Consider the following 16,738-nt stretch of genomic DNA (forward strand, 5'->3'; position numbering starts at 1 on the left):
TGCTGAAATGATGACACAAACTCTGATATCCAGAGTCATAGTCCAACACTCAAACCACTGTACCATGCTGGCTCTCATGGCTCCATCCTGTAGAACCCTGGAATTTGTAGTTCATTGTGGTACCAGAATGTTCTGTCAGGGAAGGCAAAATGTTTCACAAAACTATAATTCTCAGAATTCCATCACATTAAGCCATGGTGGTTAAAGTTGTGTCAATCTGGATTATTTCTGCAATGCAGATGCAGCTGTAGTTTGTATCCAGCCTATCATATATAAGATTTTGCTTTCTCCAGCAAAATGACGGATAATGATGATCTGAAAAATTTGTTATCTGAAAAGCAAACTTACAAAAAATCAGGAAGTTGTACAAAGAAGGCCCATACAAGTTTGATGGTCATGATCTCGTGTGGAGAATGCTATTAGGTCTTTAGTTATACCGTTTAGAATATCTTCTCACATGGTTTGTATATTAGGAATTTCCATGCTAGCTGCTGCCAAACATATTAGAAAGGAGAGAACCTCATAACATGCTGACCATTTCTGTGTGGAAACGTGAAATGTTAAGGCTGGATGAAAGACTCTCAAATCAGGTACTTATGCTTTGTGGATTTGCTACTTGTTGCTTTTTTCTTCACTAGCAAAGATTTTTTCTGTTCCCTGCAATTAGTATACTCATATGATAATTATATCTTTTTCTTGTTTGTGTTTCTTTTTTTGCTGCGTGCCCTTTGCAGGAAGTTGAGGTTTGTATATTCCTTATGTATTTCTAGGCCTTTTTCTCTGCATGTATTTGTACTGCTTTCTGAATACTAAATGTACACTTTCTTTTTCTGCTACAGGATGATTATTTTCGCACATGGAGCCCACCTAGACCCTTTGATCAAGGTAAGACATTATTCTCATATAACCAGAAAAAAAAGGAGCTGTCATTACTATAAGTTGCTCTGCATAATAAAGAATGAAAAGCTCTTAATGTCATTTTTGTCCTCATTGCTTGGCTAAAAAGTGACATACACTCATCCCTCCACATTTGCAGGTTTGACTTTTGAGGATTTGATTATTCATGGATTTTATTAATATGTTCTCTCTAAGAATATATAAATCCTCCAGCACAAATCTATTGTCAACTTTAACCAAAAGCCACACTGAATGATCTAAAGAGTCATAGAGAGAACTAGGCATTTATAGCTCCTCCAGAGCATTAAGTGTCTGCCAGATGTTGGCCACAGAGTTACACTGGAGGATCTAGAAATTTCTAGAGTGGTATTCTCTCAGGTAAAAACATAGTATTATTGTTATTTGTAGTTTTTCCACATTCACGGGGCTCCTGTGCCACTAACTCCAGTGGATGTGGAGGAATGAGGGTATTCATAATAAGTTCGTAGGTATCTCTCCCTGTACCCTATAACCTTACAGAGCAAATTAGAACATCTTATAAATATAATTCCTGGTAACATCAGATTTTAAGTGTAATGAGTTGAAAATTGAATTTCAAAACATCTCATTTCCTTTAGTGCTCATTAAACAGCTACATGGGTGAAGGTAATTGTTATGATTATCAATGAATTTAGCTATGGATCATTGATTTATTTTTTAAGTTGATAGCCAGTATAAATTGGGGATGAACCAGAGAAGAATAATGGCACGGGACTTTGCTGTTGCTGAGTATTTCCCATTCCAGACTGTGATTCCCTAACATCTTCTCAGCTGCAGCTTGCAATTGGAAAGAAGCTTTACCACATGAGATTATTTTGGTTTAAATGCCTCCTCTTTTATCGCACATCATTTCCACACCGATTTGGAAAAGCTTTCAATTCTTCAAAATCGGTAGCCTTAGCATGGATGGTGAATGGCTTGGGGACTCCCGATGGCATTGCCGGCATTCTCCTGTGTGGTAACACCCATTCTTGCCTGTTCCGTGCCGATCCCAGCCCATGCTCAGATTGGTTGGGAGTTGACATGTGATAAATTTATTAGTTTCAATCTGGCTCAGGCCACCACTTCATATCGGCTATTTATTTATCTTAAACCGACATGGCCAAAACACACTGCAGAAATAATCCAGTTTGAGACCACTTTAACTGTCCTGGCTCAATGCTAGTGAATTCTGTGAACTGTAGTTTTGTGATACATCTAGCCTTCTCTGCCAGAGAGTTCTGGTGCCACAATAAACTATGATTCCCAGATTACCTAGCACTGAGCTAGGGCAGTTAAAGCTGTCTTAGATTTATTCCTGCAATGTGTTTTGGACCTACATGTACAGATATAAACCCATGTCTGGGTTAGGGAATAATCTTAGAAGTCTACTTTTATTTATCATTCCTTTCCCCACACACCAACATGAATATACTGGAAAAACACAAGGAACACAAGACATATTTGAAGGATGTGCATGAATTTCTATTCATACATACAAACATGCTTCTAGAAAACTGCCATCTGCACATTTTGTCCTTCATATCTGTAAGGAAAAGATGGATGAATTCTCACTCACTCACTCACTCACGCACTTACTCACTCACTCACTCACTCACCCACCCACCCACTCACTCACATACAGCAGGTCCAGAAAATCTGTGACAGATGAGGATAGAAGAAGAAAATTAATAAAGATAGCTGCTCAGGATTAAAGAAAGGAATATCAGTGACTATGCTGTATTTTTCCTTCATGTCTAAATCATAGTCTTGTTGGTTGGCTCAAATTTCAGTACTTTCTTCCAACAGCTTTCTTTCTTTTCTTTTCTTTTCTTTTCTTTTCTTTTCTTTTTTGGCTGTTTGAGTCACTGATTCTGGCAAATACAATCACAATCTTTTCCATAATAAATAGATTTTATAAGATGATAGACTAAAATGTTTGGGGGCAGGCTTGTATCACATGTGAATAATTTTGTGTTGTTGCTATAATTAAGCTCTTCTTACATTTGCCTTAAACCTTTTCTAGAACAATAAACCTTTTTAAAATATATAGGGCAGTAGTTTATCTCATGAAATTTCTTGCTCTTAAATGATTTGTGATTTGCTACAGAGGTTCACCCTTACTATGGAGTTGTTAGCTTTATGAAAACTTAACAATTCCCTTTGTATTTTCATTAAGTCACAGTAATGGAAGCCAAGTGTTTTCAATTAAAAAAGAAAACACCAATAAAGGTTCACTTCTCCAACTTCTAAGTAACATTGGATTTGCTGGATTTAAATATGTTGCGGTATATTACTTTGCACCATTTCTTTGAAGAGCGCAAGCATCAGACTAGTGTATTTTAGCTTGAATGGGGCTGTTTCTTTGGAAACTGAATGGCTGTTAAAAATGTTATTTAAGACAAGTGTTGATAGGGCTGTATTTTCAAAGAATACTTTGGGTATTCATGTTTTAAAATATTCCTGAGATATAAAGTACTTGTATTTTTTACTTCTAAAACACATTCAGTTTTATTGAAATATATATTTCTTACTTTTGACTATTTCATGATGTCCATTTATTCAACTGAAGTGAGATACAGGGTGAGAGGAGTAGGCTTGGCCATGTTTTGCAAAAAATGGAATTTTGTTTCTTGAGTCAGTAGTTTCTTCATAGGTCATTCAGAAGAATGTACAAAATGTAGATGTACAAAATATAATATATATATATATATATATATATATTTAAAATTCTGTTCTCACTCTTTTGCTTGCTTCTGTGTAATACTAGTCAAGAGAGAATTAAAGAGAGAAACACTTCTATCATCCAAAATGTCTCCGTATCATTTTGTGATCATCTTTCAACTGATGTATCATTCTGTATTGCTCTGATTTTTTTTAACTATCCAAGTAAACATCTGGGGGGTTGCCAAACTTTTGGTGGCCTTGACAGCCTGAAAAGTGAAAGTGTTTGCTGTAAAAGTTACTCTTCCACTGGTGGATGGGCTCTTGCTTATGTTACAGCTCTGTACTTTGGAGGTCCTTCTAGGACCTCAGGGTATCAGCGTGAGCATAGATGCAAATTCCAGTCTTCTCCTGTAATCTGTAAAATGGGTTACTTATAACTCTGTCTTTGTCTCATTTAATCTTAGAGAATCAATAAAAAGCTCTCTGCTTTCTGAGTCCCTAAGAACAGTGTGATATCTGAAGTCTTAAAAGGGGGAGGGTTCTTCCCAGAATTTTTAAAAACATGTTTTCCAGTGACAAGTTGGTGAGTGCATTTGTCAGTCCTTATGAATTATGAACGATAGAGAGCAGTTCTGAGGAAGTGACATATTCTTTGCTTCTTTATTGCATGCCTAATGCACAGTCAGCCTAAATTTATTTAATCTGTATTTTCCAACAAATATGACTTATTTGATTTGCTGAAGGATGAAGACATATTGGGAAATCAACTGGATTCTGTATTGTCAAACATGTAGATCAAGACTGTTTCCCCTCAAAAAGACCTAGGTGCTACCTGAAATGTTCAAAGCAAACAAATTAGATTAGGATTTATTACATTCTCCTGTATTCCATTTAAAAATTCATTTCAGACTCTAGGGCGGTGAATCCCAGACTCTGTGGCCTTCTAGGTGTTTTAGACTTCAGCTCCCAGAATCACAGAACGCTGGCCAAGACAGTTGAGGCTTCTGGGAACTGGTGTTCAAAATTCCTGGAGGACCAGAGTTTGGGACGCACTGTTCTAGGGCTTCAACATGTTGACTCTCCCCCGCTTTCCCCCATTCATCATTTGCCACAGGGTGAGCAACTTCTGTGGGCCTGAAGGCCATCTCCCCAAAACCTGTGGAAGGCTGTGTCAATTGTGTTGCCAGAATTTGATGGTACACATTAAAAAGTCCCGCAGTTAAACACTTTAAAAGCATTTCCCCCTTTAAACAAGATGCATACTCCCAGAAGCCACCCTTATCTGTTTTTAAACAATGTACATGGGAGCTTGCACCTTGTTTAAATGAAAATGGGCTTTTGAAGGAAGAGCATTTAGTAGGAATTCAGTGGAGTTGTCAACAAGATGGGCATGCAGTGGGTTGCCATAACAAAGATTTGCAGCTTTAGCTTAGGAAGCATTTACTATGTATCAATTTTATTTGAGTGTTTAGGTGTGGGATTTTTGGTGAACTAGAAATGAGCTACATGGCACTTTTAAAAAGGAATCTGTAGAAGGTACATGAAATTCTTAATCTCCCTGTGACCATACATGTACAATATATTATCCACTGCAATTTATTTCTAGATTGCAAATGTTCAGTTCTTAGGCAGAGCACTTTAGTGAATAAAATTATTGTACAAAGTCACTGGAGTAATTCCTATAGCATAGAGGCTGCTTTTGGTTGCTCAGTAGAAATACCCTGAAGGAACAGTGAAGTATTTTCGTGTAACACAGAAGATATGAAATGACATTTCCACAGAGGACAGATACCTTGCGGATATTGTTTTTTTTTTTTATGGCAGTAGATACATTAATAAGGCTTTTCCTGGGCCACTATGTAGAATTTGGCTTTTACAATACATATATTTTATATCAAAGCATTTGCTCAGAAACAGGAATGAAACAGTTTCACCTCAATATCTTGAATTCTTCTTCCTTTTATCAGTTTAATTATGCCATAATTCTACTGCCTGCAGACTTATATTATATATTTAAAGTGCCAAATTGGTTAAGTTCATTACATTATTGTACCTAATTCAGTTATTGTCTTTGCTTTTTATATACAGGCTGCCCTTCCCTTACACAGTGGATCCATTACCGACCCACCCCCCCCCCTGCGTAAGGGAAATTCTGCAGATGCTCAAGCCCCATTTAAAACAATGGGACTCGTGCATGTGATGCAGCATAGCGCACGCGCCATTGCCTTTTATGGCATGCCCGTGTATGATGTGCATGCACTGTAATTAAATCTAAGATATAGTTTGATAATTGAATACCTAATTAGTACACTGAACAGATTTCTACACAAATGGTTTCATGGTATAAGGCACTCTGGCACCTCTGGATGTGGTGAGGGAAACACTGAAGAAATGCTGTTTGCTTTGCGCTAAAAAATATTGAAATGAATTGATCAATTATATGTCTTGAAGTGAGGCAGCCCCCTACTTTTACAAAGGGAAATGTCCATGTCATGCTCTGTGGTATGGTTGTAACTCTGAAACAGATCTTCCAAGTGGTAGATGGTTGGGGAATGAAACTATTGCTTTGCACCTATTAAAATTCTGATGTTTTTTCCAGCATATTCATGTGTGGTTTACTCAACCAGTCTAAATATAGATTTAAAACCAGGATTTTTTTGCTTAAAAATTACAGTAATATGGTGGTTTGAATTTGTTACATTATTAAATAAACAGTGCCCTTAGGATTATCACATATTTTTATCCTGACATGTTTTAGATCTTAACGTAACTTCATAATTCTAAATAAAGAACAGTAAATAAGCTAATGAAACAAATGACACACAGACATGGTCTGTTGCCAACTTTATTTACCTGCAACTGATTACAGAAGTCAATATGTATTTGTGAAAAATTATGTGAACCTGATAGATTCAGTACCTGGTGGAAGCCCTGTTTTGCAAATTTTGTATTTTGTTGTATTTTGCTGCATGGCCAACATGGCTACTGAATATGTTACAGTGAGTGATGAATTCTTGAACTAATGATTTTCAGGACCTCTTTAATTAATTATGATCATGGTGTTGGTTGCCAATCCCATAAAGAAGCAAAACTGGGATTTATTGTTTGTCCAGAGAAATGTTGCAGAAATCATGATTATGACAGAAGATTTTGTTTGTTTGTTTGTTTTGTTTTTGACAGTGTTGCAAAACTCCCCATCACATTTCTGGTGATGACTTTAATTTTCTTAGCAGTAGTTAACACTCGCTTGGTTTAGTTTGACCATTTGTTCACTTGCAACTGGTTTAATTTATGACCATTTCTAAGTGTGACATTAGGCATGTAACATACACAATACTGAAAAAATAATTTCAAATGGGCAATGAATTCTGAGCTACGTAAGTGTGACTGATTGAATAAGTACTTAAAATGTCCTACCAATTCTTGAGAGTAAATTTACACAACTGGGAGATTTCAGCTACAAAGATCTTCTGTCTATTAAAAAATAACACTGCACATGCAAAAGTCATTGGCTTTTGGTGGAATTTCAACAAATGCATGTTGGCTATTAGGGTCTGGGCACATAAATCAGCAATAAATAGTGTGCAACATAGAGAAGTACTTCTTTTTTATCCTGTGATAAGAGTGTGTCCTTTGCAAAAAGCAATGGTTGTAGTGGTAGAAGATTACACATGACTTGTTTATGATTACTCCGTACAATCAGTCTCTTCATTCTTCATTCTCTGTTGTGGGTGTTGTGGTGGCAACAAGGAAGATGGGATGTTTTTCAAACTTTAATGTTGATCACATATATTCTGTAAACATCGATTTTCCCTCATCCTTTAAGCAGCTTGAAGAGTGTTAATAGAAGGGAGCTGTCCTTGGTCCTTTCCCCATAATATCTATATTTTATTCACCTCTTGCTGGTAATCATGAATAAAGCAAACAACAGGAATCTGAGGTGTAACACCTCCCCACAAAAAAAAAAGAGTAGATAGAACAGACTGGTAAAAGCAATTGTAACTAGATGGGAGAAGGTAGCAATGCATGTTTTCTTTCAGTCCTCAAGTGGTATTAGGTAAGAGTGAAACTAGTAAGTTCAAAAGATATTTTGATAGTAATTTGTACTTTTGAATTTTGGTTTATATTTTCATTCCTTTTTATACAAATATATTTTGTATTAGCAATTTATATCTAATCTGTCTTATCCTTACAATATGACCTTTTTAGATAGAGGAGAGCTTCCCAATTTTCTTCAGAAAAAATGTTTTTACTTTTTATCTATCATGTCAGAAACTACTGTAGTAGTGAATTTAAAGTAAGCTGCTAAATATTTTTTAATTTAAGTTTCCTGTTCTGTTACATTTCCTAACTGTTGGCAAGACTGTCTGGGAATGATGGCAGTTGCAATACTCCATCACTGTGTTAGAAATTTAATCATGTTCTGTTGTCCAGGAAAGCTTGATAGAGAATAGAATCTGAATATTCTCAAACTGCATCCACTTCTCTGCATCTCTTTTTTTAAACTTTAAAAAACTTTGAATAACTGAAGTAACCATGTCAGAGATCCAATTGTTTATCCTGCATAGAGTAGATTATTGAATGTAGTGGATCTTAGCAATCTAGTTTATCACCTATACAAATTAATCAATACTTAGGTAAATCCATTTGCTCAGTGAGTCTACTTTAATTGGCACTAGAAATCAGATTTGGCCAGTTGAGGAAGCTGCAAGGATGTTGCATTCTGCTAGCTATTAGACATTCAGAGGTGTATAATAGATTTGAATTGAGTCTTGTATCTCAGATTCTGTTTCTATCAATGGCATTTCCACCAGGGGTGTCACCTGGTGCAGGGAGCAGGGCTAATGGGGGGTGAGGCTTCCAGGGGCAGAGCCAAAAGGGCATGCCCCACCTCACTGCTGTGGCAGCATTCTGCTTGTGAGTAGAATGGTTTAGCACAGCAAGATGCAGTTCATGCTCAGCCCTCTCAGATGGCAGCATGAGGCCTTTTGAGTCCCATGTGAAGATTGCCATGTGGAACTCAGAAGGCAGCCCTCCCTAGGTGTATCACCCCACTGGGTGACACCTCCCACTGGGATGTCACTCAGTGCAGTCTGAACACCCTCCTCCCCCAATAATGCCACTGATTTCTGTTATTACTTACAATGTATTAGGCATTATTACATAAATATCTCTGAATTATCTGAGCTGTATACTACATTTTGGTGGTGTGATAATGTTATACTCAGGCATTAGGACAAACATGCCTGATGAGAATTGTTAGCATAACCCTAAATCTTCTAACTATTGTCTATAAATAGTCTTCTCCAAAGAATTTAACAGCCTAAAAAACTTCTTTTATATAAAACAAACAGATTTCTAATTTAATTAGGTTTTGCAGCTGAATGCATGAAGGTCCTTTAGAACAATTTCTAAACTTAATGCTATGTCATAGTAACAAAACATGATCAACTATCAGAGCTTTCTTTGGACCACACTCCCAGGATCACTCAGTCAGCATGGCTGCTAACTGTATGAACTGGAAGATTTAGTGCAAAATCTCCATGGGGGAAACAGATGGGCAGGAAGGGGCGGCTTCAGGCCGTCCTTTCCTAAAACGGATTGGCCATGGCATCAGTCCACCTTGAACCCAGCCAAAAAAAGGAGCAGATATGATTGACTACTTTTTTGGCCAGGGAAAAGCCGTCTTTGATGGCCCTGCCATAGCCCCATGGCAGCTTCATGATGCTCTGGTGGCATGTAATTGCCACGCTGTTGGAGTGTCATGAAGTCACCCACATCTGGACAGCCATCCAACTTCTGGGTGGCTTCAGGGCAGCATTGTGATGTGCACTGTCTAAATTATGTGCTCTGAAGCCACATGGATGGCAGCCTTAAAAAGGCCATCTGTTTAGGCCCTATGAGTTATTTTATAAAAATGAAATGGAAAGAAGTTAAGACAGCCAAAATGGTAGATCAGTATTTGTGAGAGCAGTGCATTTGCACTACTTTTGATAGCCTAGAAAATACAATTGTTTATATCTCTCCAACTTGCTTTTTTTATTGACTGCAGAAAATCTTTTTTTAAAAGCCATACTTAAGAAAAATAATTGAGGATGATAAAATAATTTAGTGACTATTTTACTTAAAATTCAGCAAATACCCCTTTGAAATATTAATATTCTTTATAGTTTACATCAATGAAGGGCAAAGCAGATATCCCTAGGCAAAGAATTTCATAGTGTGGGGATAAATGCATAAAAAATTTGAGCATATTACTGTACAATGAGATTTGCCATGTGGTCTTAGTAGTAGTACCTTAAAACTAAATTGGCTGGAAATGTGTATGTATGTTTATATTATCTGTCTTCCTTCTTCATTAAATCACAAGTGCCTGCTGAAGCTTCCAATTTCTCAAAGTAGCCCTATGTAGAGTGTATTACAGTAATTTTAATTGCTAGCATGTTTTTGCTTTAGTTGTCTTGATGTCTTAGTATAAGGCACTCTGCAGAAGAGGGATTTCTATTAGAGTGAGACTTGATTGATTGAGAACAGTTTCTTTTTTGTTTCCAATTCTCCAGATGCCCAGTGAGAAATAAGTACTACTAAATTCAGCAGGGATTGTTGCCAGGTATAGGATTGTACTCTTTGTAACACTTTATTTTAGGTCATTCAAAAGTCACTGCCTTTGATGGACTTCATGTTCAAGACTTGTCTTTCAATGAAATGGAGATCTTACATATGATGCCAGCAAAACATTATATTATACAGGAAACTGATTATAGAAATTTTCCAGGTTACATAGCAAGGTGCACAAATCCCAAAAGTTCCATGTGGCTCCCCAATATCTTATGTCCTTCCCAAAAGTGGGGAGGAGCAATGGAGAGAAGGCTGTCCCTTCTCTTCCTTTCCCTTCCCTACATTGGGGTAAGGCTGATGTAGTTATATGTATATATGTGTGCGTGTGTGCGTGCATGTGTGCGTATGTGCACACATGCACACACATGTATGCTCCTCCATAAGCTTACATGTATGTATCTATATACATGCTTATGTTAGGTCTCCAAACCTTTAGTAAGCATCACATGCACAGACCATGGGAGTTGAAAGATTATGTATCCAATTATGTGGATATACATTTGTTTCAACTTTCTCTTGTAAGACACTCACTTACAGATTGATATTCAGCACTGATTAAATGGCAATTATACAATAAAACCAGATATAAGTGGCAAATATTGCTAGCAATGCATATAAAGTTAGATTTTGACTGTGTCAGCTTATCTTGTGAAAAGAAAAGCCTGTGTTGTGGTTGTTGTTGTTGTTGTTGTTATTATTATTATTATTATCCTTTATTATTATTAATCTTTATTTATGAAGCTCTGTAAATTTACACAGCGCTGTACATACAATCTTTTTAATTAGACGGTTCCCTGCCCTTGGGTTTACAATCTAAAAAGACATGACACAAAAGGAGAAGGGAGTGGTGGAGGGAAAGGGGGATGAGGTCCAGCAGTTCCTCCGAGGCCTGGACCAAGGCAGATGGACTGGAGGGAGGGCTTGGCTTCATAATGGATAGTTAATCTTCTTCCAGGGAAAATACATACTCTCAAGTAGGATAATACATATACAGTACATAGCAATACAAGAAATGGTTCGATAAACAGGCACTAAAGGAACATCAAATAGTAAGCGACAATTATGCAATGCCTGGGAAGGCTTCTCTGAACAGGATGGTTTTCAACTCCGTTTTGAAGCTGGTTAAAGAAGTGATGGCTCTTGCTTGTGGGGGAAGAAGGTTTCAGGAGTGAAGGGCAGCAAGTGAAAAGGGGCGAATCCGGGATGGGGCAGAGGAAATCCTGGGCTGAGACAGCAGACCTTGACTACCAGAACGGAGGGCCCGAGTGGGAAGGTGAGGAGAAAGAAGGTCTGATACGTAAGGAGGGGACAGACCATGGAGGGCTTTAAATGTTGACAGCAGCAGCTTATACTGAATGCGGAAAGGGAGGGGGAGCCAGTGAAGGGATGCCAAGACAGGAGAGATATGGTCAGAGCGCTGGGCAGTAGTGATAATGCGTGCAGTTGAATGCTGGACAGAGATTAAAGGACGGAGGTGAGAAAGAGGAAGCCCAGCCAGGAGGACGTTACAGTAATCAAGTCGTGAGATCACTAGGGCATAGACCAGGATCTTGGCAGTAGAGGCAGAAAGATAAGGTCGGATTTTGGCAATATTGTACAAAAAGAATCTACAAGCCTTGGCTGTGGTCTGGATCTGAGGGATACACGACAGAGAGGAATCAAAGATATAACCAAGACTGCGGGCTTGCTGGACTGGTTGAATAGAAGTGTTGCACACAGAGAATTGTTGCACATTTCATGACATGTGAGAAACATAACCCAGAGCTTCTGAACCTGAAAGCTATTTGAAAACTTACTTGTAATGCTCTGCTTTACTTGAACTTAATGTAGTTTTGATGCAATGAATTTGATGCACTGATGCTCACTGAGCTTTCATAGATAAAAGCTGAAATTCTATAACACTATTTGGTATTTGAATACTGTTCAAGTGTGAAACAGAAGGATGCACAAACTAAATAAAACGTGTGTGTGTGTGTGTATAAGCACAATAAAAGAATAAAAAAGATCAGTATGAAATATTTAATCACATTAAAAGATCAGTAAAAAATTAATTCTTTACACATTGTAAAATTAAGCCACTATATGTATCAGGACATTTTAGCATGACTTTTCGCTTGAAAAATTACTAACGTTATGTCCAGATGGTTTTCAAATGCTCTCCTAATGATCAGACCCCAGACAAACATTTAGAAAAGAGAACAAAAACATTTGGATAAGACAGGAAAAAACAGTTGAAATGGAAACTGGAAGTGATGTCATGCCATTACAGTGATGCATCAAAGTCTTCTACTCCATGTCTCAAGTCAAGTCTCAAATCTCTTCCTTCAGGTCCAAGTCAAGTCTCAGGTCTTTGGAAGATATTTTCGAGACAAGTCTCGAATTTGGGAGAATTTTTTTTTAAAAGGAAGTAATTGTGGGATGTGTCAGGGTTTCAGTAACTAGAAAATCAAGAAGATGTTCACTAAGGGGCTGTACAGACCACCCCTAAGGGGCAGCCTGCAGCTGCCTCTGTCTGCACTGGATTAGGGCTGCAGCAACTGCAACCAATCTCTCCTTTCTGTGGTGCAAAAAGGAGCTGCATGACACTGCATGGATTTTCTGCACTCTTTTGATGCTGAATCATGTAGATGCAGCGCCAGAGGAGTGCCGTGACTCCGTGCATGGTGTGGCAGGCGGTGTCACGCCAACATGGGGGCGGAGTCAGTTGACACACCCCAACTCTGCCTCCAGACTGGCCTTTCCTGCTGGTCTGTGAAGCCCAAAGTTAGGTAAAAAAATCTCTTAAGGGAATAGCAAATGTGTTAGGCAATGGGTTTGAGACAGATGGATACTTCTAAAGCTTCTCAAAAGCTTTAGAAGACTCCTCTGATGTGCAGTTGAGACAGACTGTTGAGTAGACCTTAATCCTTGCCTCAAGCCCATTGCATAACACAATAGCTGTTTCTAGATGAAATATACAAGTCTTGAGTTGAGTCACTGGATCATTTGTTGCAGAGTTGAGTCCCAAGTGGAGTCATTGAAGCAATGTGAGTCCAACTTGAGTTTGAATCAGTTAACTCAAGTGTATATCACTGTGTCATTGCTAGTGATATGCTGATATGCTAATACAGGTCACATGGTCAATTGTCACACTACACTCTTAAGGCACTTTAACTGACTCTGGTTACATTCTGGGATTTGCAGTTCAGGGAGAAGTATTTAGAATATTCAGCCAGAGAGCTCTTAGGCCTCACTGAAATACAACAGGAGGCAGTCAGAGCAGTTAAATTGGAATAGCAATGCTTTAAGAGTTTAGTGTGATAATCTCAATGGAAGCAAAGGGGAGAAAATTAACCCTGCCACTATATAGGGTCCATTTCCACTGTGAAAAGTTCTGGATCCTGATTCGAGCTTTATGTCCATAGTTTGCACTGGAAATCGACCCTGGTCCTCATGTGATTGATTCCAGTGGGGAAAAAACGGAGCAAAAAGCCCGGGGTATTTTGGTAGCTGGGTTTTCGAGGTTTTTCCCCAAGGAATCGATTCTGACGCAATTCCAAGTGGGAACGCCATCAGAATGGACTCTGTTTCTGTGGGAGGTACAAGTGGCAGAGAGCTGTCACCATCCCTCCCCAGAAACACCCTTGGTGCTGGTTTTTTTTTTTTTTTTTAGAAATCTAGCGATTTTTTGATAAGAGTTTTTTTAAAAAAAAAGAAAGAGAGGAGGGGTCCATCTACCTCCTCCTCCTCTTGGGTCCCCTGGCCTTGCCTCCATCTCCTTCAGTCTCATCCCCATTCTGGTCCACCACCTCCTTCTTCACTTCTACCTCCTCTTCTCTTCTACTTTCCCCAGCTTCAGTGCTCCCTCCTCTTCCTCTCCTGCTCCGCCGCCAGCCCTGACACTCCGGGGAAAGCACTCACAACACACACACACTCCTCAGGTGTTGGAAACCCTCCGGGGTGCACCACTCTGCTGTTCCCTGCCCATGGACAGAGAGGGCGCATCAGGTCCGTGAGTCGCCTGCATCCTTCCCCCATCCTGCCATCTGGGTCCCTCGGGTCCAGTATGCCTGAGGGGGCCCAGGGGGAAAGGCTGGCCACTGCAGCCCAAAATGCAGGGCTCGCCGCTGGAGCAGCCTCCGGAGCGGTGAGGCGAGGTGCCCTGGCAAAGCTCGCTGGTGCAAAGGGGTTAGGGGGGCGATCAGCTGAAGGCTCCTCCTCCTCTCTTGGCCCCAATGGGAACGACAAGGGTTCCAATGGATAAAAATTGATTCCAAAAGGATCCCTTTTCATAGTAAGAATGAGGGGCCTTTTGGAATCGATTTCTAATGGGCCCGTAGTTGACCACTCCTGATGTAGAGGGCACAGAGTAATAGCTATTACCATATTATGCATGGGAAATAAACAATCCCTTCCAGAGCTACAGAAAAACAGCCTTTCTATCTCACTGGGAAAGTAAGCCCAACTCTTACTAGCATCACTGATCAGAGATATGAGTGGGTTTTTCTTGCACACTGCTAGAGTGAGGTTGACATTTTCTAGTAGTGGGAGATATGGCAAATACCTCCCATTTTCTGGAAGACAGACCTGTGAACCAGAGCTTCTGCATCTTTGTTTTAGGATGTTTCTTGTTCATCCTCCTTATCCTTTGGTGCCTTATTCCTGACCTTCTTATTGTGTTTGTTATGCATTTTAATGGTGCTTGATGTATACAAAGTGACTTCAAATCTAATCTACAGTGAATGGTTACCCTCTGATTTCTTAGCAGGAGAATATTTTAACTTGTCATATTTCACCATAGGGTACTTGGCAATATAGTGTGATGACCTGAACTTAGATGGCTTTAAACAGATATTAGACAAATACATGAGGGTAGACTCTCAACAAATGTTTGTCATGGTAAAAAATGGTTCATCAATGTTCAGATGCATTATACCTTTGGATACTGGTTGATGTAAGAGAACAGTAAAATAGGCCTATGAGATAAAGTGTGGTGCCTCTCTGGAAAATGACCCTCAAAAGACCATGTACTTGGTAGATAGAAAAAGCGTCTTTATCTTTGACACAAGCATTTATGACAAGATTTACCAGATTCCTATCCCAGTGCTAGATCAGAGAATGTAGTTTGTCAAAGATACTGCAGTAATATTCTCACTCCAAATATAACCAAGTGGCATATACACTGGATGTGAAATTCTTGAAATCTCACAGCTTGGGCAGTCAAAAAAGCCTTAATGTTGTTGGCTAATAGTTTTATATTAAGCATGTATGCTGATTATGACACCCAGTGGTTTGAGCGCTGGATTAAGACTCTGGGAACCCAGGGTTCAAATCCCTGCTTGACTATGGAAATCCACTGGATAGCCTTGGACAAGTCATACTGTGGAGCTGGGCAAGCCTAGTTGGTGCCAGCTGATCACAGCTCAGGGAATGCTATGAAGGGGGCCAATAGGGGAGAAAAGATACAAAGCTGAGGCCTATCTCTGACAGAAGGCATGTAATGATAGGATTGCAAGGAAGTAGGGGGAAAGGTAGTCTAGAGAAAGGGAAAGGATCACAGAGAAGAGGATTGCAGAGAAGAGGATTTGAAGAAGATGGCCTAGAGATAGAGAAAATCATAATAGAGACAGGACAGTTAGCCAGAGGGAAGAACTGAATAGAGTTTTGGGGAGCTGTGAATGATTAAATAGTTCAGGGTTATTGTTTGATCTAATTATGAATTAATAAACTTCTGCTAGTTTATTCCTTTTTTGCAACTGTGTCTGGCTGTTTTTGTTAAGTTTATATAGAGTCTGGCCATGCTTTCCACAGTGAGCCCACTGAACAACACATCCACTGGTCCAAATGGGATCTCTTTAAGACCCAAGTACCAGATCCAGGGAGGAATATTAAGGGGGGAAAGGGCAAGGTGAGTGATAGGGGCCCAAGGGTTTGTAATTGCATATTCAGACAGAAGGGCACACACCCACTTTCAGTTTCAGAAGGTAAAAGAAAACTCTTTCTGAACAAATCTTGCCAACAAAACACTATGATAGGCTTGCCTTGAACGCATTTAGCAGCAACAACATACTAATCATTATTGGATTACTTTTTATTCCAGTATGCATTTAATAAAATATTTTAGAATATTTTAACTTGTTCATCTTTTATTACATTTATTTCATAGTGTTAAAGAGTTCAGCAATAGGAAAGTCATACCAAAGACTTGAGCTTGCATTTAATCACATTCAGCAATATCAAATTGGCTATGAAATGTCTAATTAATTCTCTGCTACTAGTTTTACTTTCCATGATGTTTGCTTACTCAGCTGTGCACTGCCAACACCTGGCAGCCATCTCCTGGAAAATATCTTGCTTTGGTAACTTAATGTTGTTACTTACTATACAGATTTAAGAAACCAAGTATATTTACTGTTATACAGTACTATTACAGTTGTACCATTATGTAATAATAGGAAATTTATCCAGCATTATGTAGGTTTGTATTGATAATTTTAGTTTGAATTGAATGGAACAAAAATTTTAATGGTAGCTCCTTCAGACCATAAAATTTGTTTTT

At 38.9% G+C, this 16,738-nt stretch overlaps 1 protein-coding gene across 3 annotated transcripts in view; it reads left to right on the forward strand.

Annotated features, from left to right (window-relative positions):
* Positions 1 to 16,738, forward strand: part of SPOCK3 (SPARC (osteonectin), cwcv and kazal like domains proteoglycan 3) — a 177,948-nt gene that overhangs the window by 80,146 nt on the left and 81,064 nt on the right. The window contains exons 3-4 of one of the 3 annotated variants that reach the window (XM_042468598.1): positions 735 to 743; positions 840 to 885. The exons of 1 other annotated variant lie outside the window; for it this stretch is intronic. In XM_042468598.1, coding sequence (XP_042324532.1) covers positions 735 to 743; positions 840 to 885 — 55 coding nt within the window. The remainder of the gene's footprint in view (positions 1 to 734; positions 744 to 839; positions 886 to 16,738) is intronic. One more of the 3 variants, XM_042468599.1, reaches the window with a different exon arrangement.

The sequence above is a fragment of the Sceloporus undulatus genome, chromosome 5, assembly GCF_019175285.1.
Source record: "Sceloporus undulatus isolate JIND9_A2432 ecotype Alabama chromosome 5, SceUnd_v1.1, whole genome shotgun sequence".
NCBI classification, from domain to species: domain Eukaryota; kingdom Metazoa; phylum Chordata; class Lepidosauria; order Squamata; family Phrynosomatidae; genus Sceloporus; species Sceloporus undulatus.